Here is a 26,309-nt window from a genome sequence, read left to right as displayed (position 1 = left end):
AATGGTATTGCAGTTTACGGGTGGAGGTGAGGCCGCGGAGATTGGAAAGTTTTCGAGCTAGTGGTAAGTGTTCTCAAGCATCGCACATATGGGTACTGCATACGGAGCATGGCGTCGCATTAGATGCATTAGATTCATTGGCTCTATATTGTACATACTCAAGGATAATACAGAACTTCTCATTTACGTCCGCTTCGGCATAATGCATGCAAAAGATTCCAACGTCAATCCAGTCAATCCAGCCAAACTCCACGGGCAACGTCTGGAACCTCTTCGCAGCCGCACCCCGGCATTGCAAAACTTAACTGCACACTGAGTACGACCACCTGATTCTCTCTGCCTAGGGTGACCAGTGGCGCTTCCCCATTGTCATACCTTCTCCGCCACCACCCTCTCCACACCGACATGCGCTACATCCTCGTACCGGTGGAACGTCGCCGTGTCCTCAACACTCGACTCTTCGAAGACATCGATTCTCGTACTGGCGAACTTTCGCGCGCTGACGCCTTTCTCGAACAGCATGTCCAGTTCTGCAAAGGTGCGGCCTCTGGGCTCGGGAAGTCTGTGTACGTGTATTAGCAACGGTCGATGTTCTTGCATGAAGAGAGAGACGACTCACCGAAAATACGTATAAATGATACACAAGAAGCAGATGCCGCCCCAGAAGAATCCGGTGTAATTACTCCAGTTCCATGCACCAGGGTTGAGCATATACGGCGAAAGCACCGCACATATGATGCCGACGACGTTGTAGAGATTCCTCCCCAGCACGACGGTCTTGATCTGCAATCTCCGGGTCGACAGTTCCGCCACGAGCGAATAGCACACGGTGCCGACGGTGAGCTGGTATATGAGCGCCCAAACCATCATGATGGAGCCTGTGGCAAGGGCCGCCTTGTCGCGATTCTCGGACGGTACAAGGCCCAGAAACCCCATGATGAGCAGCATGACGCAGAGGCCGCAGAGCCCGCCGACATAGAGAGTGCGGCGTCCTAGGCCGAGACTCATGAGGAACCACGCGCCAATCACACCGCCCATGTTGATACCGTACTGGCCGAGGGCGAAATCGTACGACCGGGAGGGGTCCAACCCAGCCTGCTGGAGGAAGTAGGTCGAATATCCCGAGAAGGCATTACCGGAGAGATTCTGGATGGCCCAAGCCGCGCAGACGATTTCGGTGCGGCGCAGGTCGGTGCCGCGGAAACAGTCGAGGTAGCTGGCGCCGGCGGTGATTTTCTCCTCCAGCGCCGTCGTGTGCACCATCATGGCGACGGTCTCGTCGGCGTCGAAGTCGGTCTCGCGGTCCAGGCTAGTCAGTCGAAGGAGGGCCTTCTTCGCCTCGTCGATGCGGCCTTTGCGCACAAGCCACCATGGAGATTCGGGAGCGAGGAAAATGCCTATCAGAAGGGGTACGGGCCACATCCATTGGAGCGCGTAGGGAATGCGGTAGGACCATTCGTCGTCCCTGGACAGCATGGCTTTGATGACGCCGATACCGATTACCTGGCCCAGGCCCCAGCAAAAGTTGACATATGTGGTGACTTATAATATAACAATTAGCCATCATGCTCTGTTGCAGGAAACGGAAAAGTCAAACTCACGATATCCACGCAGGGCGACGGGACATACTTCGGAGGCGTAGGTGATAGTCAACGTCTGGAAGACACCCCAGGGGATCCCGCACAGGATCTCAGCCACCAGCAAATGGACCACAGTCTGCGCCGTGAAGAAAATGGCCGTGAACCCAATAATGGCAATCAGGCACGCCATGACGGTATATCTATAACCGAAACGCTCGCTGGCCCAGCCGTTGATGAACAGCCCAATGATCTCCCCGACAATCATGCCGTTGCTCAGCCCAGCCTGCCACGGCGCGGGAATCTGCCAACTGCCATCCGGAAGCTGCTCGCCGTACTTTCTTTGGAACTGGGGGAAGCCGTAGAAGTTGCCCAGGAGACACACGTCGTAGCCTTCCATGGCGATGCACGTGCTGATTAGGACCGACCACCCCACGGCCTTGGGATACAGCTTGATGCCCTGCCACAGGGTCATTGTGTGCTCTTTCTCCGTCGCGGCCTTGGCGTTGACAATGATCTTGTCCACGGTGCTGATGGAGGCTTTCCTGGACTGCTGGGTCCGGGGTTCGCCAGCCGTGTGGACCGCCTCCTTCTCGTCGTCGGCCATTGCTGCTGAGGGAACCTCGAAAGTGAACTGGGTGGTCACACAGGCGTCCAGGACTCACGAGGCCTCAGGGGAGGACGTCGGAGTCCTTTTATCTAAGCGTCCGAGGTTTTGCGGGGATCGCGATGCCCCCACTAGCAACCCGCGCGGTGATCGATTTGAACTTTAGCAGCGATCGTGTGAGTGGTGGAAATGCTTAGTAACCTTCCATTTTGGGGATGGCCGGATGAATGGGGTAGAAATGCGACGACTACCGAGGATGGGCGACCATGGAAACCGAGTTTTGTTGATCCGACATAGTAAAAGTGGTGATGCTGTGATAGAACTGAAGTGCGGTCCTGGTCTGCCTGCTATAGAAAGAGGAAGGGTTGCTGCAGACTCATATGGAAACTACCTACTTGATGTTGATACAAGTAAAAAAAAAATCCACAAGATACATTCGCTTAAAGCAAAATGCCGGCGCCTCACCCGCACCACATGGGCTAATACACAGTAAATTCTCCAACCGATGCACCCCGGATCCGAGACCATCTTCCAGAACCATCCAGGATATTTACACAGTAATAGTTGCTGAGGGTCAGTGGTTGTGGTACACCGGCGCTCCTCTTACCCACCCCTTCAGCCGACAGCAATGCCACTAGACCTACGTTAGATGCACCGTTCGAAATTCTGCCTTGTTCAGAACTCACAGTATCAGTCTCGGTTTGTTTGTCTCCACCATTCTTTTGATCAACACTCGCATACACGGTCCAGCCCTCTGTTTCCAGAACCTCGAGGAAGACAAGGAGCAGTTCGCGGGCTTTCATGGTTTCTGTGCCTTCTGCGATCCAAGGCCGGCCTACGATTTTGGCCTCGTACACACCAGGAGAGTGCTGATAGTGGTCACTGACACGGTTCCCCAGTCTTGAGATCAGGCCATTGTAGACCTCTGACGGAACTGACATCGCAGTTAGCATTTGTCAACAGGAGCCTCAAATCCTACAATGGGAAGTTACACCCAACGAGATCAAGAGCAACCTACCATCAATAAACTCGATCCGATCCCACATGGAGAAACCAATACAACACCAATCGCACGGCGCAGGCGTCGGAATCTGATGCCGGAAGAGCAGCGTATCCTTATCCGCCGTCTTCTTGCTCACATCCGTGCTCATCATCAACACCCAGCCATGCCCGTGCAGCGCGCCGAGCACGCCACAGATCAACCTGCGCGCCTCTATCGCCGAGTGTCCAGAGCCTCGCCATGGGTACCCGTTGACCTTGATCTCGTGGGATCCTGCATACTCGCGCTCGGCCTGGATGCCTCGCGTCCAGACGCTCTGGATGGTCATTCGGCAGCTGTCGATCACGGGGGTCGGGAAGTGCAGGAAGCGCTGTCGATCTTCCATGTGCATGGATAGAGAGGCGAAATGCGTCCGGAAGGGTGCAGAGGAGCTTTCTGCTGCAGGCACGTACTCTGGAAGGGAGCCCTTTGCCAGCGGGTCGCCGGATGCCTTGGTTGGATCTGGGAGACCTCTCTTCTCCGAGGGCCACATGGTGCGAATGGGCGTGCACCCTAGGGTACTGGAATTCCGATGGATGTTGCTACCTTTTGGCACCAAATGCGAGGAGGAAAAACGGGAGGGAAGAGAGCTGTTGGGGGTGGTGCTGTCTAGTATGACATGTGAGCCTTAGGTTTCCTTGCGATGAGAACGGTTTCCTAAGCGCCTAGAATCAACTGGTTTTTGTGAGCCGTTACTAGGCTTGCGCTGGGAAGGTGAGCAGAGTAGCGCTTACGCCCGTGGGCTAGGCGTTGCAGATATACAGGAGCGGCCTTCGAAGGGGTTTCCCGGCTACACTTGTGTAATAAGAGTTGACAGGACGACAATATCTTGCAGCATGGTTTCGCTGGAAGGCCTGACTGGTTGCTCCTTAGCGCCAAGCGATCCTCTGGGTATGTTCACACCCCGTATACCATACTGTTACGAGGGTTGCTAGCTTGGAAGTCCGTCGGGCGTTCATAGTCACTCTACTGACAATCTCCGACTATCTCTTCTATTTAGATTTGCGCATAAATACAGGCATATTTGCATATTTTAGATAATCTGTAGGTAGGGTAAAATAAAATAGCTTTCTTTTGGGCAGACTTGAAAGAATATAGCGGGGAGAATGAGAGACATCTCAACCTTACTACCATTTTCGGTAACCAGACAAAAGCCTTGCCCAAAAATAATCGCGCAGCCGGGTAACACCTCTGATGATTGTGGCTGAGCGCCGTATAGTCGCCGTACAGCCTCGTCATCAAGCAGGTTTCCGTCAGCTAAACAGCCTCACGTCCTCTTGTTTCTGGACAAATACCTTACATTGGCAATGTTAAAACTATTGGCCGATTTTATATCAATTCTTGCTGCCAGCGGGTGCCATGGCAATCATCATCCATGTTGTGACAAAATCTATCTACCCTAGGGTAGCATCTCAGTGACCCGAGAGACCGCTGAAAGCCGACATTACCCTTCACAGCCGTGTCGCAATTGACCGCCTTATGGGGATCGATGGCGAGCTCCGAGAACCCTGGGGAAGTATGACCAACGACCTAGATGAAGACCCCACATCACCAAGTCGTCATGGACCTTGACGTATTGCAAAGTGCTGTCAGCTCCTCAGGAGTAGGTTTGGAATGCTCATATTCCAGGCAGAGACAGTGGCCCCGGAAATATGGTGTTTTCCTCCTGGCATAACCACTTGTATGAGAAGTGATGTACATCCATTCATCAGTGGGCAGATGCCGTCACATTTTCTTCAATCTTCTCCCGCTCTACTCTAACGGTCATTCACGTTGGATATTAGGACGACTTATGCGGAAGCACGGCTAACGGCTGATACCGCGGCTCCCCACTCAACGACCCAACAGCCACAGCAATTCTTCTCCCTTCCCCATCGACTACCCACTTGATAGGGCCGGGCGGCAGCATACCTGGTGGTTGCGATGGCCACTCCAGCTGTTCACAAATACCTGAATCCAACTTCGGCACCGTACCATGTTGAAATGGGAACTCTCCACCGTGCCCTTTCGGGATATTTGCGAGGTCGATGGAGGCAGTCAGGCGTGGTAGAACCTCGTTCTTGGTTGATATAACAAGTTTCTCTGCTGTTCGCAGATCCACCCATTTTTTCAGTAAGTTCCAAATTGTGCCGAAGTAGGAGGGGGCGTTGAGGACCTTGGTTCTGAGTGTCAGAATGGATGGCAATGGGATTTTGAGGGTTTACAGTAGCACTTACATAAACTGTGTCAACAACTTCGGGAAAGCTGGTTGCTAACAGCTTGCTAATGTCCTGAGCGTAGTTTCTCAGCTCTAACGCCTGCTTGAGCCCGAACGAGGAAACATCCACGAGGTACACTGCGCTTGACACGGGGATATGTGGATCGGGTCGGTCACGCATCGAGGTACATAGCGGTAAGACGAAGCGTGTTAGCGTCTCGTGAAATGCTATGGCTCGTTGCACTGAATTTGGTTTTGCTGGCGTCTTCAACGGGGCCCCTGTCGAAAGTGGCATATCGCGCGTCTTCTTGTAATCTGCCATCGTCTCGCGATTGAGACAAGCGACGTCGAACATGCAGATAGGCTGGCCGCGTTTGTCTCGGCAGCCGCTCCAGTGAGGGTACTATTCCTTTTGTATAAGTATTCATTTCCTTAGATCTTTTGCACAGGTCTTGCTTCACTGACAAGTTTCCGTGTTGCTTCATAGTCTGACACGTCGATGTTGTTGTATACTGAGATGTGGCTTGCTGAGTTACGTATTTCGACGGCTTCTTTGAACTGTTCAAACGCCGCTTGCGCGTCTCCTCTGCGCGCGGTGAAGAACCGTCTGGCAGGCAGATGTTAGTGGGCTGTAGAAAATAATCGCTAAAGAACCTGTACCTCAGTGTGACTTCATCATTCAATCCGTCGCATACATCTTCTGTGGCAAGCTCATTTGGCCGCTGTAAGAGACCACTGGCCTCGCACAGGTGCACGAATTCGGTAAATCTTGTGGCCTCGCACTCAGTTGGCGCAACGGACATTTTTGGTTGGTATGGAGAGAATGACGTTCGAAAAAAATGGTTTCAATCAAGTATATCCACGGGGAAGATAGGAATCCTGGGGAAGTGTTTTTCGGCCTCTCGACATACGTGACGGATCTGCTGTAGGAATTTTTGAGTTTTCGGGTCATCCAGCAGATGCGCGCCTTGTGTAGATCATGCACGATCTGCGTGAGCATCTTGAATTTATAAATGATGCTTAAGGTGCACTCAACGCCAAAGTTTTCGTGTTCACAGCTCGGCGTTCAAGGAAAAACTCTAGCGATCTGCGGAGCGCGGCGCTTAGTCGAGCCACGCTTCTCCAAATTCGCTCTAAAATGCCGAAACGAACATAGCTATTCTCTACTGGGACGACTTATGATCTCATATCTACGACAGTGCAGAATCTAGATACCTGAATCGTCGAATGCCTTGTTGTGTTGCCCATTTCTTTGGGCGAACATGGGAAAGTTGATCGCCATGTGTCCATTTTGGTATTTGCGCCACCAAAATATCTGGGATAAACCGGGTTGCAGGTTCATCGCGATCAGAGGAGAGACATCTGGAGTCAAAGGGGCCGGGGTAGAGCATATGGCCTCTGTGAGTGTTTTCGAGAGCGGGCAAACGGCTCTTCGGTCTTCGTCTTCAGAAATTGAATGTGATGATTTGATCTAGTTAAAGATGGAAAGCATCAGGTAGCACATCTATGCGCTCTTGTTTGGTAAATCGCGACTTAGTTCACACTTTCGTTGGATTTTCCGACCTTGAGCTGTGTTCGGGTATGGGAATTCCAAGTCCAAAGTTCGATTCGACCCACTGTGCGAGCCAGTGGATTCTCAGATCAAATCATCTGCTTATCCGGACTAGCTCTATTGTCGATATTGAAGCTTGCGCGTAACGATGGAGGTTATGACTTCATCCTCCTGTCCAGTCGATAGGATGGCCTATCATGCCATTGCAAAGAAAGTTATAAGAACAGTGAAGATAGATATGAACAGTGCTGGAATTACGCACAATTTTCATCCTCATAGAAGCGCATACCGATTACCTCGGGTACAAATATACAATTTTGAATGGGAACTTCAGACTTCTCCACCAAAATGGATGCACAGAGCCGTTCAAGTCAGTGGGATGACGTCACATCCTATCCAGTGGACCTTTCTCAGTACGACACACATGGGCTCTGCAAAAACTACACGTTAAGGAGACACAAGTTCGAGGGCGAAGCCAATGTAGGATGCCAGGAAGCAAGGCGAGACTGGATCGAATACATCGGACCAGTTGAACAATTCGGCAACTGCAACCCCATCAATGGCAACTTTACTGCAGTGGTTTTTCCGCTATGCTTACCGGAACGAATACGCATGGTCGCATATGTTGTTGAGTGTGAGTGAGCTTTGGAAATATCACGGTATCGAGTTTGCTGACATGCCCAGATGCGTTTCTCTATGATAACATAGTAGAAACAATACGTCCAGTATGTGCCATCCTCACTTCTTTTCACTCCATCCTCCGGCTAATAATATGCAGTCAAATGGCAAAGATCATGAGCCAACTTGGAAGAACGGACCTCACAAAACGAACCCGGCCTTGGGCAAAAAGCAAATCGAGGCAAAAATGATGCTGAAACTTGCATCGACCGACGCAGCATGCACCGAACGTCTCATGCGTGTGTGGAAAGAAATGTTGTCAACCACTGTACGGGACCAAAACAAGCATTTCGCTTCGCTGGAGGAATATGTTGACTTCCGTATCATAGATACTGGAGCTCTGTAAGTATACCAAGCTGCATATTTTGGCCTATTGTTTAACTTCCCACTAGTTGGACTGAAGCCATAATGTTGTGGGGCATGGGCATGCAACTGACCCCGGAAGAAGATCAGCAGCTTGCACCCGTAGTTCAACCCTGCTATGCAGCCCTCGGTCTGGCCAATGACTACTTCTCTTTCGACCGGGAATATGCAGAATTCAAAGAGTCTGGAGCAGACACTCTGACAAACTCGGTGTGGCTGCACATGCGGTGGCATGGAGTGGACGTGGAGACTGCAAAAGATATGGTGAAGAAAGCGACAAGTTCCTACGAGCAAAAGTTTCTTCAACGTATTGAAGAGCTCAAGCGTACCCACGGGCCCATATCCGAAAAGCTGGATCGATATCTTCGGGCTCTCTCGTACAAGGTCAGTGGCAATATAGTGTGGAGCCTCAATTGTCCCCGGTACCACCCAGAATTCCGATACGATGCCAATGCTGGTCTGGAAAATCTCTTGACGGCGAAACATTTACCTGCCGCTGGGAATGTGGAGCGCAGTGTTGAAGTGCCTCATAACGGTGGACTGTCCGAAAGAAGGGATTCATCAGATACAGTGTCGACTTTTTCCGACGGGTCAGACACATCAGCAGGGGATGCTGCATCGACTGCATCCTCGTTTTCTTCGCATATTTCACATACTGAGCGCAAACCGTCTGAATCATTCGAGCTGTCGAAAGAGATATATCTTAGTTCAAAGGTAAGGAAGAATAAACTGTTCAGGATGTATCACTAACCAAATAATAGCACGTCGAAGCGCCTTACGAATACATCACCTCGCTTCCTTCGAAAGGCGTTCGAGACGCGTTTATCGACGCTTTGAATATTTGGTTAGATGTGCCAGAACCAGCAGTCGCCAAAATCAAGAAAGTCGCCAACAAGCTGCATTCAGCATCTTTGATGTGAGTCGCACGTTTACAAGTTCCGCTAGAGTACTCATGCTTACGGTTCTCATTCAGGCTCGATGACATAGAAGACAGTTCCGAATTGCGCCGCGGCAAGCCTTCTACACATACTGTCTTCGGTGTCGCGCAAACTATCAATTCCGCAAACTATGCAATTATCGAAGCTGCAAAAGATGCAGGGGAAATATGTCCAGATGGTACGAACATAGTTCTTGGTATGTTTCAGCTAAATCGATCTACTGATTAACAGGCTCACTCACTTCTCGTAGGGGACCTGCTTGACCTTCATGTTGGGCAGAGCTATGACCTTTGCTGGACGAGACATGGAAGTTGTCCATCGGAGGATGAGTACGTTGAGATGGTCACAAAGAGTACGTCTTTGTCCTGACTAAGAGAACTTGGACTGATGAAACTAGAAACTGGCGGCTTGTTCCGGCTAATCACGCGACTCATGTTGAGCAGTGGTTCTGGAAGGAAGTAGGTCGTCAACACCTTCAGAAAGCCCATGGTCTCTAACGTAAACCAGAACCGGAGTAGATATTGAAAAATTTGTGGAGCTAATAGGAATCCATTTCCAAATCCGCGACGACTACCAGAACCTTCAATCCGCAGAGGCAAGTCCAAGCCTCTCTCCTCTATCTCACTCTACGACTAACTCTCCCTTCACACAGTACTCCAGCCGAAAGGGATTCTGCGAAGATCTAGACGAAGGCAAATTCTCCTTCCCTCTGGTCCATTTGTGGAATTCGAATCCGGATGACTTGCAGATACGTGAGATTTTCCAGCAAAGGAGAGATCGGGGTGGATTATCGAAGCCTCATAAAGAGATTGTTTTGGAGCGGTTGAAAGCTTCTGGGAGCTTGGAATATACGCGGAAAACGCTGGAACGGCTGCAAGGACAGACTGAGGTGGATGTTGGAAGATTGGAAGCGGAGATGGGGAGGGAGAATTGGGTGATTAGATTGCTGCTGAATAAGTTATGGATTTAGCTGGATACGTATCCGTTGGTTGTACTCGATCTACCAAGTCTTGTTTTCAATCTTATTACTATAGTTCTAGTTCAACATATCGAGATCAACTACTACGACCTGGCCTACGATTCGCCTAAACTAGATGACAGCTGTAGAGCTAGTCTGCAGACCCAACGTCCATCCCCGAAATTGTAATAAAGTCGGCTTTTCAGGGTATCATGGCGCTTAGTGAGGTGCACATAAATGCGTTTCTATCACCAGGCTAGAAAAATTATAACGGCATCTATCGATGGGCTAAGCATTAGAGAAGCCGATATATCATAGTTTATCGTCGCCGCACCTAACGTTATACTATTGTGCCCACATAAGCAGGACAAATGGACGTAGTCATAGTGCACGCGACTTTTTCATTTACTCTTTGTGGTACGATGGGACAAAACCTTGGAAACAGGATGAATATTCAGAGGTGTTGGACCTCCGTAAGTTATACGGAAAGGTCCTAACTAAGCAGCTAATCACGTGCTATGTACAGTGCTAAATAATCTATGGGAATCACCACAACCGGGGACGCAATTTGTCACGCAAACGCGGAAAGTACGAGGGCGTGCCCCCACAGCCACCACACGTGGCCATGTTCCCCAGTAACTGCATGCCAAGGTCAGATTGCACATCTATTTTCCGGATCCGCTGATATGTAGGTGTCTCTCTACCTTTGCAACCTCCACATCTCGATAACTTTTCCCCATGAATATTTCTCTGACAAAATGCCAGTTACCTTCGGCTCTGTCGGCGACATAATCGCCGTATGTCTCCTCGTCAAAGACCTCATCTCCGCACTCGAAAAGTCCCAAGGCTCTAAGGCCGAATACCAAGGCCTCGTGCAAGAGTTATCAATTCTCGAGAGATGCTTTTTAGAAGTGGAGTCATTCACGCGACGCCAATCGAACAATGCGACGCTAGAGCTCCAGGCGCTGTGCGAGACGACGAAGATAGCACTCGAAAGGTGTAGAGAGATAGTGAACGAGTTTCGAGGGCATCTTCAGAAGTACGAACGAGGGTTCTCTGGTCAGGGAACCGGGTCGGGGAAGCTGGAGTCGATGAAAGCGACGTGTAAAGACACGGTGCTCAAGATGCGATGGCGTATCAACGAGGGCGACGTCGTTGAGAGATTTCGGGCAGAGGTTGTGGCAATGAGTTCCAGTTTGCAGATCCTCCTAACCAGCGCGAGCGTGTGAGTGCATTCATCGGATTAGCAATGCTCGGCGACTGATGTTTCAATCCAGCAAACTATTGGATGTTAAAGAGCGGAATGTCAAGGAGCATATAACCGATACCATGCGGGCGCATGACGCCAAACAGGACACCACTCTCCTCGCCATCGACCAAAAAGTCTCTCAGAACAACCGAATTGTCCAACAAAATCTTTCCATGACTAGCAGCATTGCACAAGCCCTTAGATTAAGTTGGCTCCGCCACCTTCCAGCTGAACTAAAAACTCTCATGAGCCGCATCGTCACGATGCATATGGAAACATACCAAGCAATCCTCAGAATCCATTCTTTGCTTCTGTCGGGTGCTCCGGAAAAATCACTCATCGAAGAACCCTTCATTCTGGAAGATGCAATTGGCCGCGTAGCGCCGGTGCATCTGCAATTCATCACCTCTTGGGACGCATTCGAAGCTGTGCTCGAGTCAAGGTTCAAGAATATGCCGGGTTCCAACAAGGTATGCAGCAAACTGTATCAGTTACAAGAAGCTGGCACTGGCCGGGAGATTGATAAGAGGCGTCCCTGGCAGCGAGCATTCCGACCGGGTCAGAGAGTGAATATGAGCTTACTCTTTGAAAGCGCGCTTAATGAACAAGATTGGATGAGTACTTGCCCTGGATGTCGTGCAACTTCTGCCAATGCCCTCGATGCAGAGGTTCATTGCAACAGTTGCGGCATGTGGTTCCGGCGCATCGCTGAGCTGGAATGTGGCCACCGAGGAGGAGTCCAAGGTTCCTCACCAGGGAAAGGAACTGCCAACCCGAAGATCGGCACGAAGCGACCATTGGAGCCAACGAGTGAAGAAGATGATATCCGAAATTTCAAACGCGTCAGGCTCCTGGACTGTAAAGTCGCCATATTGCGCAAGGCGCTGGCAACGGCAAACTTTGCCGTCGCCGAGGATAGAAAATCAAATTTTCATGGTGCTATCGAAGCTTATGGCGAGGTGTGCAACCTGCTGGGCAGCATTCACCTCTCTGCATCCGCAGGTGACAGCGGCGACCTACGTACCATAGTAAGTGTTGAAACTCAGCACCTCATGCCCCCGATGTGCCACCGGTTAAGAGTGATACTCTTACTTACCTCCGACTGAAACACTAATATTAAGCAGGTAAACGGATACTCCAATCGTATCAAGGAACTTAAGTCTCTTTAGCTACCCTGCTACATCTGTAGAAGTCACGAGACTAGACCTCAATATGAAAAAAAAAAAAAGAATTTATAGACGCAGTAGCACTTGAACCAACGCCGTCTAAATGGCAAAAAGGTCGAGCAACCGAATCAATGCAATTCCTGCGCGACTCTGCCTTATAAGCTACTAGACCTTTCTCGCTATCCTGTACTCAGGGCGATGATTATAGAAATAACTCTAATTTATATAGTAAATACATTAAATGCAGTTTTAAAATAACAGACACGAGGCTTTTTTTCTTCATATTTAAGGTTGTCCCGTGGCTACTGAGACATAGCTTGTAGTAATTCCCGTAGATTACTTAGCACTGTACATAGCACGTAACTAGATGCTTTGTTAGGACCTTTCTATATAACTTGCAGAGGTCCAACACCTCTGAATATTCATGCTGTTTTTGTCCTATCGTACTACAAGCTAAAGGCATCTGAGTTCCCCGATACGATTAGAATATTCTCTTACTTGCTTAATATTACAATTGCAGTCGGAGGTGAGAGTATCACTCTCAACGCTACGCTGTGTTCGGCACATGAAGATTCCAAAAAATGAAAATCATAGGCCACAGTAGGACTCGAACCAGGGCCCCCCAAATGGCAATAAAAAGGTCGACCGCGCCGAATCGGGTGCAGTACTGCGTGACTCTGTGCTTTTTGGAAGCCGATAGACCTTTTTCGCTATCCTGTACTCAGGGCGAAAGTAAGGGAAATAATTATAACTTATATACGAGAAATATGATGAAGTGTAATTGCGGAGATCACGGACATGAGGGATTTGCACGTGCCGAAGACAAACGCAGGAAAGTGGCAGCGGCGTTTAGGGCGAATGGCAGATGTTGGAGCAGATATGGATTCTGATTGTCAGAAGTTGGTACACCTCACTGTATCTACGGTCGGGACATGAGGGAGAACTCCGCCAGAATATATAGCTTCTTCCCCGCTGCCTTCCACTACAGTACTCAAGATGATGCTTCCTAGCTAGCTACGGTAGTCTGGAGTGGGCTGTCCCTAATAGCTTAAGTGAAAGTCTTCTCTTGTCGAGAGGCAGTAGAGCTAGCTATATTGAAACGCAGCAGGACGCCCAGCAGTGCGACCATTAAGGCAATCTCTAGTGACCAACCATCACTGTGGTGCCGATTCATCTGACAGACGACTGAATGCCTAGATGCGATTCATATCCTGAAAATTTAAACATATGATCACATGCCTGCAGCGCTGTGTGCTATACACCACAACTTCCACACACGCACACGACATCACCAAACAATCAAACATCTCCAACAGCAAAACAAACCCTCTCAACAACACCATTGATTCAATATTGATTTGGTTTCTCCCCCGCAGCCCCATTATTCCAAGGGACCGGGTCCAGACAGATACGTAGATAGACAGGAAGGCTAATGGAGAGTACATGGCGGGGGCAGGGCATGATCGTAATATGTAAACGTGGGGCGAAGAAAGCAAGGAAACGAGAACAGCTACAGCTACCAGCTGAGCGGTGAAATAGGTACGGGGTAGTGTCCGGCCAACGGTATCCTTATCGACACTCATGGACCGAAGATGAGAACGTGGTATAAGGTGGTATGGTGTAGGGCAGTGCAGCGGATGTGTAATGCTCGAACGAAGAGAGAAATGGGGAAACGCCGCCCAAAAAATCCCCAGCCCAAATTCGCAGTCCTAACCGCGCCGGAATACTAATACAGTGGCTCTCGCCGGGTGAGTCTATGAAGGAAAATCTCTCGCACCTGGACCTGCGCCAACACAGACGCAAGCCTATATCCAGCCATTCGGCGGCGGACTGCTCGCCATTGTTCCCGCTATTCGCCCGCCTGTCGGGGAACGTGCGAGGGGTGATCGTGTTGCAGACTGCGGCGTAGCTGCTGGAGATCTATGCGAATTCGCCTGCGCTGGAGGGGGCGAGATGGGATTCATTCGCAGACCGCTTATGCCCTGGGAGGGTTTGGTGGGAAGCCCTCGCGCCGCGGGAGGAGAGTTGGGCCGTGCTGAGCGAGGTGTGGGAGGGAGAACCTTTGACCGCCGCGCTGCGGAATATGTGGCGCTGGTCAATATTGGGAGGGTCGGTGCCTGGCTAGACGGTACGGTCGGTGGAGGCGGCTGTGGAAAAGCTAAGCCGTTAAGCTCGTCGGCAGGTGTTGCGGAGGACGAATTGGACGTGGACGACGGAGCCTGAATGGGTAGACCTAGAGTTTCTACGCTGGAATCCGACTCCTCTCGTCGTAAAGGCGACGTCCGCTTTTCTGTGGCGTCAACTTGCCGGTTCATCGCTGTGCACTTGGCTGCTGCGAGGGTCGCGGGTGCCACGGAGAACCGGAGTCCGATTTGAACTGTCGCGCTGCTGTCAGTGCTCATGTCACGGCGATGGCGACCGGAAAAGAGTGAAGGGGGCTTGGTGAAGAAGTTGAACGAGTTGTTGAACACCTCGCTAATGTCAGTCACAGACTTCGTGTCTCCTAGAGAACTGCGGCGGGTCTGGCGACGGAGTGCGAGCTTGGAGGCGCGGTTCGCTGCTCCAGGCTTGGGTGGGGTGTAGACAGTCGCCGGCAGTCGCGGGATGTCCTCCGCTCTGGTTGGGAAAAGAGAGTAGGAGGATTTGGTCCGCTTGTGCGGACCGGACATGGAGTCGTGCGCGCCCTGCAGTTCGTTGACTGGTGCGGGGTCAGGTGGAAGTGGCCATTTGGTAGGATCCACTGAACCGAAAGACTTCATCGAACCCGGGCTGAGAGGTTTCTCCGGCCTCTCAAAGTATGCAGGATCAAACTCGTACCGATTTTTTTCGGGACCCACGTCGATGAGGCCTTGCCGGCTATCGGGACGTCCACCTTGCAGGGCGAGCGGGCCGCTGATGTTCATTTCCAGGTCGCTTGGACCAAAGAGCCGGATTCTGGGACGCTTTTTCTTTGTGGAGGGATACGAGGGTCCGTTGTTGATTGGGTTAATGACCATGCGAGTCGCGTTTGCGCGAAGGAGGAGGTGGAAGAAACCGATAAGTATCCCGTATGTGAAGAGAGCCACTTCTGCGATTCTCGACGTCGTGAGGGTATTGTTGAAGTCTTTACGATGAGCCTGGACCTCTACCGGGATGACGAGCGACTGGTTTTGACGTTAGCATGCTTCTCGCGCTACGCTAAATAAACTCACATAGACAACCGCGGCCATGACAAGGTAGTAGCACATCCTCGATGCGGCAATCCGCTCGTTTGGATCCACATTCGAGGTTCGCATTAGCTGAGTGCTAATCAAAGCCGCTAAAACGAGCAAGCAGAAGACCAAGATGCTGAGAATGGCGATAGCAATGGTCTCATAACGAACTGAAAACCAAATCAGGCTTCCAAGGCATCTGTTGTACATTGGCCAGGCCACCGTCGGTATCCAAGTTATGAGGGTCAGAAACGCCACTACGGCTATGCAGCTCGAGGTCGCCCACTTTCCTCGGGGCGCGAATCGCTCACGCTTGAAAGCCCGCAACGCGATTTCGAAACCAAAGGCCAAATTAATGTATCCGGTGAGGAAGATTGCTACGAGTGTTAGTTCAATCCTGCAAGAGGGCTGGTCAAGCATACCTGGAAAGGTAACCATGGCGATTCCTCGACACCGGTTGGAGAGTATTTTATGGAGGGATGTGGCCTGCACTGATACAAAGATTATTTGTTGTATAGCCGCACCGCAAGCCAGTACGAGCGGGAAGATCTCGGCGGGATGGACGCTTTGGAGGAACTTGAGGCGGCTGAGCGCGGGTCAGTACGGAATCGCTCAATGTGGCCGAATGCTTACGTCTTTCGCAGAGGGACATGCAGTTTGGCCACTCTCCGAGCATCTTGGATGATGAGTTTGATGGTCAACAACGCGACGGCCAGACTGAAGCAGCCCACTGTCAGGTGCATCGTCCGCAAAGTCTGCACCTGTTGCAGCTTGAGCTCAAATATGAGATTCTGTCTTGTAGTCCAGGGCTCCTCTCGAACGGCCGATGCGTTGAGCGTCATATTGAAGTGTGCCCGAGCCTCGAGCTGGAGGAATTGAGGCACCCATCCTCCCATCGTGGTAGATACCGTGAAGAACTATAAAGAAGAGACGAGTCTCGCTGGTGACCAGCACGGCTAAAAGAATGAGTCTAGGAATTCATGGAGACGAAAGAACGACTGAGGATGAACAAGAGAGCGTCGCCTGTCCAGCTCCAGTCAAATGTTGCCTGAACCTGCCAGCAGTGAGAAAGTATGGGGAAAAAGAGCGTGGGCATGAAGCGATGTGCCAGGAGACCGGTATGAGACGTCAAATCGTATATGAGGAGGTCATGTTTAGCAATGAGAAGCGCACGGTTTCGAGACAGCGGTCCTGAGGCGCCAGTTATTCCCTTCAGCGAAGGGTCCGCAGCGGCAGGGACCATAATCGGTCATACTGGAGGCCGTTACGAAATACGCTAGGACGATATGAGGTTTCAACATCATGCAGGCCGTAGTCTAGGCAGCGGAAAGAGCATACCCGTTCAACCACCACGGCGCCGAGGCCCTCTCAACCGCAACGAAAACGTGAGATTGGCCGTGCTTAGCGACGCGAACTACTATTAGCAACAAGCCGGCCTTCCACGACGAAAGAAAAACTCGACAGAAGATGGCTCTAGACACGGCACAGGTATTCCACTTCACCTTTACACATAGCTCATGACCAGATCGATTCCTCAAAAACGAAAGGTTTCGTTTCCTGTGCTGGGCAAGACAGGATCCCCCTACCATTCTCCTTGGACTCCGTGGCGGAGCTTCATGGTACGAGGAGAACTGCTCGTAGTGGTGAGGTGGGGGGCTGGATGGGGGTTGAGATCAGACGGTTGATGGATGAGGTGTGCCGCAGATCCTCGCTTCGGGGGTCTCTGAGACACGACCACCTCCAGATTCCCACCTCGGGGTTTTCCGAGTCGCCGTGACGAACGGGGATGCCTGAGGGGCGACCTTGGGACCTTAGGATAGCCACGCATAAGAGAGGTGAGGGACGGATCTAGGGAGGGAGAGGGAAGGTTGTCGACCGCATGGCATGAGGTTGAAATAGACACTGAGCTAACTCGGAAGAGGGAAGCGCTAAGCCCTTTTGGTCTAAGCAAGCGAGGAGAATGAATCACTGAAAGATGTCTCCAGGGCTCTGTTGATCGATTGGCGTCGTCTTTTTATGAACAGTGGTTAGTAGATACATGGCTGGCATGCCTGGAGGCGTTTTGAGGGCAGATTGAATCCATACAAAAGGCTTTTGCCTGTTTGGCTCGGCCCCCTTTCGAACACCTACGCATAGAACGCCACACAAGAGAGGACGGAGTGTCAATGCATTCAAAGGCGCCTACGAAAAGGCGGGTAGGTGTGCCACTTGCCTTCTCAACCTCCGTTCTAGTAGACACCCTGAGCATACTCAAGGCGTCTTTGGGGGCGTCATGGGCACAGTTGAGCAGATGGAAGTGAACGTACAAAACCAAGAGTCACTAACCCGATGGCTGCTGGGGTGAAGCCACTTGCGCACACTGGTTGCTTTTAACGCCCCTCTTCTAACTTGTCGCGTCTCACGTTGCTTCCGTCATGGTTCCGGAACCTGAGCCGGACCCTCTTGACCCCGCGTGGCGCCTGGGTAGTAGGACTTGATCGCCCCAAGGATACGGTGAGAGCAGTTCAAGCCACACGAAGTAGTGTGACCGGAGCGCTTTTCCAGAACGCTCGCCTGCGCCGGTCCAGTCAACCCGGACGTTCCAGCCTTTGGTCGAGCGGTTGATCAGTGCTGTACCAATTTCGGACCTTTTCGAAGGACCTCGTCAAGTTTGTCGTCTGCACACATGTGGGCAAATGGGAGATGGAAAATCTGATAAGACAGGTGTATTTGGTCGAATAAGGTCGACTAGAGCGTCTGGCTCAATGCCGGAGGGTATCATGTTGAATGAGGCTTCAGAGAAGCAGGGTGCGCCATAGCGTAGGACAATGAGCGGATGTGACGAGAAGCTTTTGAATTTGTGAACGCATGTTCCTAGGAACTGCAGACCGCCACCTATCATGCCATTATGCTGTGGCATACTCCTCCAGGTAAGCAACCAGCCGCTTTGCACCCTCAAGGGAGACCGCATTATCTGTAGCACAAAAATAAGTTAGCGAGGTGTGTTCAGAGTGGTCAGTATGTTCGAGCATGATCCCGTTCGGATCGGATGAGATGCGTCCAAGAAGCTTGCATGGAGTGGGGGGTACAGGACCCTTTCCGAGCGGCCTGCACATATAACATGCAGAGGTACCTGTACAATGCATCGGCGCGCATCTTGTCCTACGTCCGCCGCATTATCAGAGCAGATTATAGGGTACTTACAATTACTTGCCCGTATACCACCCACGCTGCGATGCCCCTTCAAGCCTAATAGGCCCTTCTTCTCAGCTCCCGCAAGGAAAGCCTTCTCCTTGTCAGCATCACCACCATGCACCCTAAAGCAAATGTTCATCCTGCTACGGACGCTCTTGTCCGGAACCACCCGGTACACGTCCGGATACTTGTCAAGGGCACCATAGATGAGGCGAGCCTTCTCATTAGAGATCTCCTCCTGACCGCCAATCCTCTTGATACCATAGGTATTCACTAGGCCAGCCATGACCTGGCCAGCCACCCACACGTCGAATATGGGCAGGGTGTTGTAGAGCGAGTTGTTCTTCGCGATTGTCGGATAGTCCAAGACGATGGGGCCCACCGGGAGGTTGAGCTCCCTCAACAGCTCGGGCGAGGCATGCTGAGACTGCGGTGGGAGTAGTGACTTGCGAATTATGACGATTGCGATGCCGGTATTGCCAATATTCTTCTGGGCGCCGCCAAAGATGATGGCATACTTTCGCACGTCCACTTTGCGGGAAATGAAGTTGGACGACATGTCGGCGCAAACGAGAGGGGCATCCTCTCCCTCCAGGCTCTTGGGGAAGGCTGGGAACTCGACGCCGTCCACGGTCTCGTTGTCGCAAAAGTACACAAAGGCAGGCCCTCCATTCTTTCGAGGAGTGAGATTCCATTCGCTCTCGGGAGGGATTTTGCCAAACTTTCCGTCATTGGCCTTGCGAGCATCCAGCGCGACATTGACGTGCTTGGAGCCGACCAGACGGGCAGCTTCCTCCGAGGCCTTCTTCGACCAGGAGCCGGTGACGAGATAGTCGAGCTTCAACTCCTCGTCGACCACCTTGCGCAGGCGCTTCAAGACCTCGTCCTTGTTGTCTCCCACCTCGTTTGCAATCTCTGCCCGCTTCTTCTCAACCCATACAGAGACCAGGTTGTATACCGTGGCACTGAACTCGCCGCTTCCACCGCTCTGGAGGAAGAGGATGTCGTAGTCATCGGGAATGTCGAGGAGTGTCGAGAGGGCTTGTTTGGTGTCGGCGAGGATTTCGTTAGCCTCAGGCGATCTATGGGAGATTTCGCAGAGGCCAATTCCTTTGTCCTTGTAGTTGAGGAGTACCTGGGAGGCCTTCTCTAAGACTGCGGTGGGGAGGGGTGCGGGGCCAGCTCCAAAGTAATGGACATCTGAACGGTTAACCATCTTGACTGGACAGCTCGGAAAAAGTGCCAATTCAAGCAGCTTGATGTGCAAGTGGATGGGGTTTTTTTTGTTCTTGAATTTATCAAGGGTCTTGTTCGGAGAGAGTTTGCAAAACCGCCGTGACTACGCCTTTGAATGACTCCTCTACTATAATCCTGGAGGGGCCGACATTTCACCAGCAACCCGCCCCTCCCGATTTCGGATCGAAGCCCATATTCCAGTCCGATGCGACATGTCGTAAAAAGCAATGTATAGGCGCGTGCACATTTCCTGTCGCTGCACATGATCTCTCTCCAAGCTGAAGTGAATTGCAAACAGACCGGAGTACTCTTTGCGAGTTGTCCCATCTCGTCCAATCGCAGCCCCTGCATTCTGATGACCGCCCGAAGTCGGCACAGAGCTTAGTCAGCAGGAAACTTTCAGACCTCAACACCATTTACTGAGTCGAATGGGTGCATCACCAGTTGCCTGTTCCGACAATCATGGCCATGTCACTGCGAGCCGCGAGGCTTCTGGGCCGGAGACAAATCTTGGTAAGTTGCCAATTCCCCTACGGCCTCCAAATTGCCTTGTCGTTCGGTTCTAATATCTGGGTTTTGTGCAGGCGCCACTCAGTCGACCTCTATGCGCCTCGGCCCAATTCCCGCGCAGCAGTGCTGTGCACCGGGCCTTCAGCACCTCCACGCCCTGGAGAAAGGAGGCTGCTGCCGCCGCTGATGTTTTCCCGTCCATGAAAGAGGGCCCCGCGGCCAATTTCCTCTCCGCTCTTCAGCAAAAATCGGCCAAGACCCCCCAGACACTCACTGAGAAGATTGTACAACGGTATGCTGTTGGCGTCCCCGAAGGCAAGGTCCTGCGATCCGGCGACTATGTCACACTGCAACCCCACAAGTGCATGACGCATGATAATTCATGGCCCGTCGCCCTCAAGTTCATGTCCATTGGCGCCACCAAGATCAACGACCCTTCGCAGATTGTCATGACGCTTGACCACGATGTGCAGAACAAGTCTGAGAAGAATCTGAAGAAGTACAACCAAATCGAGGAGTTTGCCAAGAGCCAGGGAGTCGTCTTCTATCCTGCTGGGCGCGGTATTGGACATCAGATCATGGTGGAAGAAGGCTACGCATGGCCAGGTACTCTTGCCGTGGCTTCGGACAGTCACTCGAACATGTATGGTGGTATTGGATGCTTGGGAACTCCGGTTGTGCGGACGGATGCCGCAAGCATCTGGGCCACTGGCAAGACTTGGTGGCAGATTCCTCCGGTCGCAAAGGTCAATCTCAGAGGAACACTGCCCAAAGGTGTGACTGGAAAAGACGTCATTGTAGCATTGGCCGGCTTGTTCAATAAGGACGAGGTATTGAACCACGCCATTGAGTTCACTGGAAGCGACGAAACACTCCGTAGCATCTCCGTTGATGACCGTCTGGCCATTGCGAACATGACGACCGAGTGGGGTGCTTTGACTGGACTGTTTCCCATCGACTCCGTTCTCCACGGCTGGTTGAGGATGAAGGCCACTGATGCAGCCATGTTTGGCGGCAAGAGCGATTACAAGGACTTGCATGAGAAGCAGTTTCTGCACAAGCGCATCGACGAGCTCTTTGTGGACACTGGAATCTCGGGGCGCCAGACGGGACCCATTTTCCAGCCTGCCCTGTCCGCTGACAAGGGAGCTGTTTATGCAAAGGAGCTGTTCCTCGACTTGTCCACGCTCTCACCCTACGTCTCTGGTCCCAACTCGGTCAAGGTCGCAACTCCACTCCCCGAGCTCGAAAGCCAGGACATCAAGATCAACAAGGCGTACCTCGTCTCTTGCACAAACTCGCGCGCGTCGGACATTGCAGCTGCTGCCAAAGTCTTCAAGGATGCCGCTGCAGCAAATGGAGGAAAGATTCCCCAAATTGCGGACAACGTCAAGTTCTACATTGCTGCTGCGTCCATTCCTGAGCAACGCGTCGCCGAAGAACAAGGCGACTGGCAGACACTCCTCGATGCGGGTGCGCAACCCCTTCCTTCTGGATGCGGTCCGTGTATCGGTCTAGGCACTGGTCTGTTGGAACCTGGAGAGGTCGGTATCAGTGCCAGCAACCGCAACTTCAAGGGCCGTATGGGCTCTCCCGATGCAAAGGCCTATCTGGCGAGCCCTGAAGTCGTAGCCGCAAGCGCCCTGTCCGGGAAGATCTCCGGACCAGGATGGTACGAGGCGCCCGCCAACTACGCTGGCGTTCGCCGCGGCGAGGGCGACGGCATCCCCGAGGAAGACCGCATGATGACCATTGAAGGACTGCTAGAGAAGGTGATTAGCCAGGCCGAGTCTATGATTGAATCGGCTGAGAAGGAGTCGTCCTCAACACCCCAGTCGGCCAATCCTTCAAACACAGATTCCGAGACTCTCACCGAAGTCCTCCCCGGCTTCCCCGAGAAGATCAGCGGCGAAATCGTCTTCTGCGACGCCGACAACATCAACACCGACGGCATCTACCCGGGCAAGTACACGTACCAGGACGACGTCTCGCGCGACAAAATGGCCGAAGTCTGCATGGAGAACTACGATCCGAGTTTCGGCTCCGTCGCCAAAGCGGGCGATATCCTCGTGTCTGGATTCAACTTTGGCTGCGGCAGCAGTCGCGAGCAGGCTGCTACGGCGATCCTGGCCAAGGGCATCCCGCTCGTGGTGGCGGGCAGCTTCGGCAACATTTTCAGCAGGAATAGCATTAACAATGCTTTGATGGGGGTGGAGGTGCCCAAGCTGGCGAAGAGGCTGCGCGAGGTGTTCGCCCCGACGCCGGCGCAGGCGAAGCAGCTTACGAGGAGGACAGGGTGGACGCTCGAGTGGGATGTGCGGCGTAGCACGGTTTCGGTGCAGGAGGGACCGGATGGGGAGAAGTGGAGTGTCAAGGTGGGAGAGCTGCCGCCGAATGTGCAGGAGATTATTGCGCTGGGTGGGTTGGAGAGCTGGGTCAAGAAGGAGATTGGTAAGGGCAAGACGTTGTAGGCGGGGAGGTGACATTTGATGGGTGGAAGAGGAAAATGTGTACATTTGCATGGGCATGGCGTTTATATGTCACGCTTTTTGGGATCGGTGGTTTGGTTTGAATCTTGTATTATACCTTGCTTTTGGCGAAATGCGTGGCGAAGCGCTGCATTGGTATACTGTAGATTGCTCATGGGGAAAGCCAGCATGGCTATAGGTATCTGCGCTCTGTTCCGTTAGAGCGAGGAGTGAGTTGTGTAGAGAGCGGGAGATGAGAAGAAATATATGATGAACTATTAAAGGAATAGGGCTTTAGAGGTGTTAAAATGCTGGTTGAATATGGCTTGGAAAAGGTATATACGTGGGATATGTTACTACTATGAACCTTTTTGCAGAAGTACGATCGGCATTACATGTCTGATACGCAAGCCGCGAAACTGGATTGTTGACAGGAAATGAAACACCTACAACTATTGAACGAAGAACTATCTCCTATATCACTGTCTATTTGTTCATCTCTGGTTATATGATCCCCGTTCACGACCGCAACCGTGCCTCTAGTCGAAAATGCCCCTGCGAGGAGAAGTTGCTGGGTAGCTACACATACCCAACAAACCCATTTCTAGACAACGAGCACTGGGAGCACAACACTCTAAAGAGCCACAAAAAGTAACACTCAATCATGACTTCGACAAACAGCTGTGGCTCTATACAACACATCAACCCTTGGAATTACTAAACAAATACCCTTCAAGGCAAACAATCTTACTCCCTTCATCACCCCCTCCACCTCTTCCAAAACCTCCACCCGACCTTCTCACTCCCCCCATCCGCCTCGGCGCCCACCCTCCTAAACCTCGCCTTCTCCACGCCCCTCCTCCTCCCCACCCACGCAAACCACACCACCAACCCCACCGCCATGAACCCCAGCACAGCGAGCGTCTGCACGGGCTCGGCAAACACGGCCCGACTCAACAAAAACAGGCTGACGCAGCAGAAAATAATGGGCGTGGTGATCCACGTCCTGTACGGCCTCTCCAACTGCGGTTCCTTGACGCGCAAGACGATGAGGCCGAGGACGGCGAGGAAATAAAACGAATAGCCCGCTACGCCGTAGAAGGTGACTAAGGTGTCGAAGCTGCCGATGGCGATGTAGATGGCGGTGAGGAGGGCGTTGAGCAGCATGGCGGAGATGGGGGTGAAGAAGAAGCCTGCGTCCGGGTCGGCGAACCAGTTTATCATTTTCTTGGAGAATGCGGATTTGGGCGCCGTCGAGGCGTTGAGCGTGTGCAGCCGGATGGCGCGGTGGGATTTGCCGAAGCCAATGTTGCCGAAGAGGGAGGGGAGGTAGCCTTCTTTGCCCGCGGCGTAGACGAGACGGCCAGAGGTGAAGGTGGTGGCGTTGAGGGCGCCGAAGCAGGATCCCGAGACGAAGAGGGCGAGGATGAGGGAGCCTATGGGGCCGAAGACTTGGGATCCAAAAGCCACGGCGACAGTGTTGGAGGACTCGATGACGGAGGCCGGGAGGACGAGAAAGTAGGATATGTTGGCAAGGAGGTAGCACATGATTACCAGCGGGAGCGACGTGTGGATCACGCGTGGGAGGTCGCGGCTGGGATTCTTGAACTCGGCCGTCACGTAGTTCACATTGTCCCAGCCATCAAACGCCCAGAGACCAGCGTAGAGGGCAACGGCCCAATTGCTGATGTTGGTGTTGGTGCCCTCGAACCAGCCCTGTTTCTTCCAGTCGTCGCTTGCGGGGCCCTTGTAGGAGAAGCCCGTTACTGCTACGACGATGCCGACGACGGTGACGCCGAGAAGGGCGATGAATTTCATGAACATGAAAACGTCGGCACTCCGGGTGCCGAGCTTGGTGGAAACGCAGTTGAGGAGGGTGACGATGACCAGGCCGACTATTGCAACGCCCTTGTCCAGCCAGACGGTGGATACTGCGGCGTCCGCTCCAACGAAGGCGCGAACAATGTATTCTCCAAAGATGATGGCAATGATGGCGGCGGATCCTGGCTTCAGGACGCACACGGCACACCAGGTGAAGAGGAAACCGGCCCATTCCCCAAAGATCTTGGACAGGTAGACCTGCGCTCCGCCATTCAGGGGAATGGCTCCTCCGAGCTCCGCGTAGCTTGCTGCACCCGTCCAAGCCAGAATGCCAGCAACCACCCATACGATGAGCGCTGCCCCTGGGGACCCAGCATTCCTGTTCACCTGCGACGGGGAGGAGAAGATTCCACTCCCTATTATCAGTCCCACTACGAGGGACAATCCATTCAGATATGTCAAGCTCTTATTCTTCTCCAACGAAGCCCCATTGAGCACATTCGAGGGGTCTAGAGCGGGATTTGACGGTGCGCCCAGCGCAGTATATCCTTGTGCCGTACTTGAGAGCGGAAACAGATTGGGCGCAAAATCAAAGGCGGACGATACGCTATAGGAGCGGTTATGCCGCGGGCGGTTGTCGTCGGCGCCATGGGCGGCCGGATTGAGCGCGGAGAGGGGGTCTTCGTCGTCAAAGGAAAGTCCTCTGGAAGACGCGGCGGCGGAGCCGGAGGATATGGAGCTTCGCCGCGAGTGAGGCGTGGAGGAGGCCAGAGAGGCTAGCTCCAGAGAGTCGCGTGCCGCTGGGGGTGGGAGGTTGGAATAGCGGCCGGCCATGAGGTTGCGGAGGTGTTGGAGGTTGAAGCTACCTGATTTTCCGTGAAGAGTGCGCCATGGGCAGCCGCGATAGCAGGGCGCTGTCCAGATTTGGTGTGCAGAACTGAGGAGTGGGTAATTGCCCCTATGTCGACTGTTTGCTGAAGGAGGGTTGCAAGAATCTGGGGTAGATAGCTACTTGGGTAATAAGAATAAGGCGGACCCCGTAACTGCGTGGTGATGTTTACAGACGGACTTGGAAGATTGTGATTGGTTTTCAGATAGCGCTAACCAGTTTCGACGATAATTACAAAATTCTATACACTGGCATGATGTAGATCCGCAAGGAAAAGTCGCTTCGCAGGACGCAAATTGAAGTGAATGATCAATCATGCAGGTGGTTTTCTGATATAGGATGTGAAGCGGATCTCAAAAGGTATTTATTTATTCAAGGTCGAGTTTTCTTTGTGCTTAGAGCCCTGGACAACATTCTTCCCCTATCGATACCAGGCTCGGTTAGCGTTCGAAGCTGCGACTCTGAAAACGTGACTTGGAAAAAGACATCAATTGTAGAACTATTCACCATTCACTCGTTAACTTTTAAGGGTTGTGTACCGTCCTGCAAAAACGCATGGGCATCATCCGGTGATGCGACGCTTCCACTTGGCCCGCGTCGGATGGCATCACGCCCTCTGTCGGCCGCCTCCACAGCGCTGCTTCTCCCACCATGCCAGGCTGCGGAAGAAGAATGTAACGGTCGATTTTCCGGCAC

At 52.3% G+C, this 26,309-nt stretch overlaps 9 protein-coding genes across 9 annotated transcripts; 3 read left to right on the top strand and 6 right to left on the bottom strand.

The window, feature by feature from the left end:
- Window positions 1–113: 113 nt before the first annotated feature.
- On the bottom strand, window positions 114–2,317 carry EI97DRAFT_435341 (putative MFS alpha-glucoside transporter). Its single transcript, XM_033798835.1, has 3 exons — window positions 1,602–2,317; window positions 620–1,544; window positions 114–562 (listed from the first exon to the last, which is right to left on the bottom strand). The coding sequence occupies exons 1-3, from the start codon at window positions 2,182–2,184 to the stop codon at window positions 370–372; spliced, it is 1,701 nt and encodes a 566-aa protein (XP_033651784.1). The 5' UTR covers window positions 2,185–2,317; the 3' UTR covers window positions 114–369.
- A 441-nt stretch (window positions 2,318–2,758) lies between these two features.
- Window positions 2,759–3,575, bottom strand: EI97DRAFT_451810 (uncharacterized protein; the record flags this gene model as incomplete). The annotated part of the gene is made up of 3 exons (XM_033800372.1): window positions 2,759–2,818; window positions 2,871–3,118; window positions 3,203–3,575. 3 exons carry the CDS (start codon window positions 3,573–3,575, stop codon window positions 2,759–2,761), a joined length of 681 nt encoding a protein of 226 aa, XP_033651783.1.
- A 1,265-nt stretch (window positions 3,576–4,840) lies between these two features.
- On the bottom strand, window positions 4,841–6,223 carry EI97DRAFT_502866 (CRAL/TRIO domain protein; the record flags this gene model as incomplete). Its single annotated transcript, XM_033802764.1, has 4 exons — window positions 4,841–5,378; window positions 5,440–5,823; window positions 5,886–6,027; window positions 6,081–6,223. 4 exons carry the CDS (start codon window positions 6,221–6,223, stop codon window positions 5,004–5,006), a joined length of 1,044 nt encoding a protein of 347 aa, XP_033651782.1. The 3' UTR covers window positions 4,841–5,003.
- Window positions 6,224–7,320: 1,097 nt separating this feature from the next.
- Window positions 7,321–9,921, top strand: EI97DRAFT_479004 (geranylgeranyl pyrophosphate synthase; the record flags this gene model as incomplete). Its single annotated transcript, XM_033801998.1, has 9 exons — window positions 7,321–7,606; window positions 7,657–7,697; window positions 7,751–7,992; window positions 8,043–8,727; window positions 8,775–8,929; window positions 8,987–9,147; window positions 9,202–9,303; window positions 9,349–9,396; window positions 9,470–9,921. 9 exons carry the CDS (start codon window positions 7,321–7,323, stop codon window positions 9,919–9,921), a joined length of 2,172 nt encoding a protein of 723 aa, XP_033651781.1.
- A 694-nt stretch (window positions 9,922–10,615) lies between these two features.
- EI97DRAFT_435336 (uncharacterized protein) lies at window positions 10,616–12,520 on the top strand. The gene is made up of 3 exons (XM_033798834.1): window positions 10,616–11,134; window positions 11,187–12,186; window positions 12,283–12,520. Exons 1-3 carry the CDS (start codon window positions 10,668–10,670, stop codon window positions 12,325–12,327), a joined length of 1,512 nt encoding a protein of 503 aa, XP_033651780.1. The 5' UTR covers window positions 10,616–10,667; the 3' UTR covers window positions 12,328–12,520.
- A 1,498-nt stretch (window positions 12,521–14,018) lies between these two features.
- On the bottom strand, window positions 14,019–16,621 carry EI97DRAFT_131813 (uncharacterized protein). Its single transcript, XM_033793125.1, has 4 exons — window positions 16,149–16,621; window positions 15,938–16,101; window positions 15,516–15,892; window positions 14,019–15,467 (listed from the first exon to the last, which is right to left on the bottom strand). Exons 1-4 carry the CDS (start codon window positions 16,409–16,411, stop codon window positions 14,130–14,132), a joined length of 2,142 nt encoding a protein of 713 aa, XP_033651779.1. The 5' UTR covers window positions 16,412–16,621; the 3' UTR covers window positions 14,019–14,129.
- Window positions 16,622–18,081: 1,460 nt separating this feature from the next.
- Window positions 18,082–19,991, bottom strand: EI97DRAFT_131810 (phosphoserine aminotransferase). The gene is made up of 2 exons (XM_033793124.1): window positions 18,699–19,991; window positions 18,082–18,468 (listed from the first exon to the last, which is right to left on the bottom strand). Exons 1-2 carry the CDS (start codon window positions 19,903–19,905, stop codon window positions 18,401–18,403), a joined length of 1,275 nt encoding a protein of 424 aa, XP_033651778.1. The 5' UTR covers window positions 19,906–19,991; the 3' UTR covers window positions 18,082–18,400.
- A 372-nt stretch (window positions 19,992–20,363) lies between these two features.
- EI97DRAFT_422733 (homoaconitase) lies at window positions 20,364–23,217 on the top strand. Its single transcript, XM_033797096.1, has 2 exons — window positions 20,364–20,438; window positions 20,510–23,217. The coding sequence occupies exons 1-2, from the start codon at window positions 20,388–20,390 to the stop codon at window positions 22,904–22,906; spliced, it is 2,448 nt and encodes an 815-aa protein (XP_033651777.1). The 5' UTR covers window positions 20,364–20,387; the 3' UTR covers window positions 22,907–23,217.
- Window positions 23,218–23,610: 393 nt separating this feature from the next.
- EI97DRAFT_435332 (uncharacterized protein) lies at window positions 23,611–25,741 on the bottom strand. Its single transcript, XM_033798833.1, has one exon. The coding sequence runs from the start codon at window positions 25,556–25,558 to the stop codon at window positions 23,663–23,665; it is 1,896 nt and encodes a 631-aa protein (XP_033651776.1). The 5' UTR covers window positions 25,559–25,741; the 3' UTR covers window positions 23,611–23,662.
- Between the last annotated feature and the right edge of the window lie 568 nt (window positions 25,742–26,309).

The sequence above is a fragment of the Westerdykella ornata genome (genome assembly GCF_010094085.1).
Source record: "Westerdykella ornata strain CBS 379.55 unplaced genomic scaffold EI97scaffold_21, whole genome shotgun sequence".
In the NCBI taxonomy this organism is placed as follows: Eukaryota; Fungi; Ascomycota; class Dothideomycetes; order Pleosporales; family Sporormiaceae; genus Westerdykella; species Westerdykella ornata.
Note: the sequence above shows the minus strand (reverse complement) of the source record. Positions and strands in the feature narration are given on the sequence as shown.

Excerpts from the sequence above, each read along its gene's own strand:
- EI97DRAFT_435332 (XM_033798833.1), bottom strand. The coding sequence starts at position 25,558 with ATGGCCGGCCGCTATTCCAACCTCCCACCCCCAGCGGCACGCGACTCT.
- EI97DRAFT_435336 (XM_033798834.1), top strand. The coding sequence starts at position 10,668 with ATGCCAGTTACCTTCGGCTCTGTCGGCGACATAATCGCCGTATGTCTC. Across the intron at positions 11,135-11,186 it reads CTCCTAACCAGCGCGAGCGT|CAAACTATTGGATGTTAAAG; the intron begins GTGAGTGCATTC and ends GTTTCAATCCAG. Across the intron at positions 12,187-12,282 it reads GCGGCGACCTACGTACCATA|GTAAACGGATACTCCAATCG; the intron begins GTAAGTGTTGAA and ends AATATTAAGCAG.
- EI97DRAFT_131810 (XM_033793124.1), bottom strand. The coding sequence starts at position 19,905 with ATGGTTAACCGTTCAGATGTCCATTACTTTGGAGCTGGCCCCGCACCC. Across the intron at positions 18,469-18,698 it reads TGGTATACGGGCAAGTAATT|ATAATGCGGTCTCCCTTGAG; the intron begins GTAAGTACCCTA and ends TTTGTGCTACAG.
- EI97DRAFT_131813 (XM_033793125.1), bottom strand. The coding sequence starts at position 16,411 with ATGGGAGGATGGGTGCCTCAATTCCTCCAGCTCGAGGCTCGGGCACAC. Across the intron at positions 16,102-16,148 it reads CATGTCCCTCTGCGAAAGAC|CCGCCTCAAGTTCCTCCAAA; the intron begins GTAAGCATTCGG and ends ACCCGCGCTCAG. Across the intron at positions 15,893-15,937 it reads CGCCATGGTTACCTTTCCAG|CAATCTTCCTCACCGGATAC; the intron begins GTATGCTTGACC and ends TAACACTCGTAG.
- EI97DRAFT_435341 (XM_033798835.1), bottom strand. The coding sequence starts at position 2,184 with ATGGCCGACGACGAGAAGGAGGCGGTCCACACGGCTGGCGAACCCCGG. Across the intron at positions 1,545-1,601 it reads CGTCGCCCTGCGTGGATATC|AAGTCACCACATATGTCAAC; the intron begins GTGAGTTTGACT and ends TTGTTATATTAT. Across the intron at positions 563-619 it reads ATCATTTATACGTATTTTCG|ACTTCCCGAGCCCAGAGGCC; the intron begins GTGAGTCGTCTC and ends ACACGTACACAG.
- EI97DRAFT_422733 (XM_033797096.1), top strand. The coding sequence starts at position 20,388 with ATGGCCATGTCACTGCGAGCCGCGAGGCTTCTGGGCCGGAGACAAATC. Across the intron at positions 20,439-20,509 it reads TGGGCCGGAGACAAATCTTG|GCGCCACTCAGTCGACCTCT; the intron begins GTAAGTTGCCAA and ends GGTTTTGTGCAG.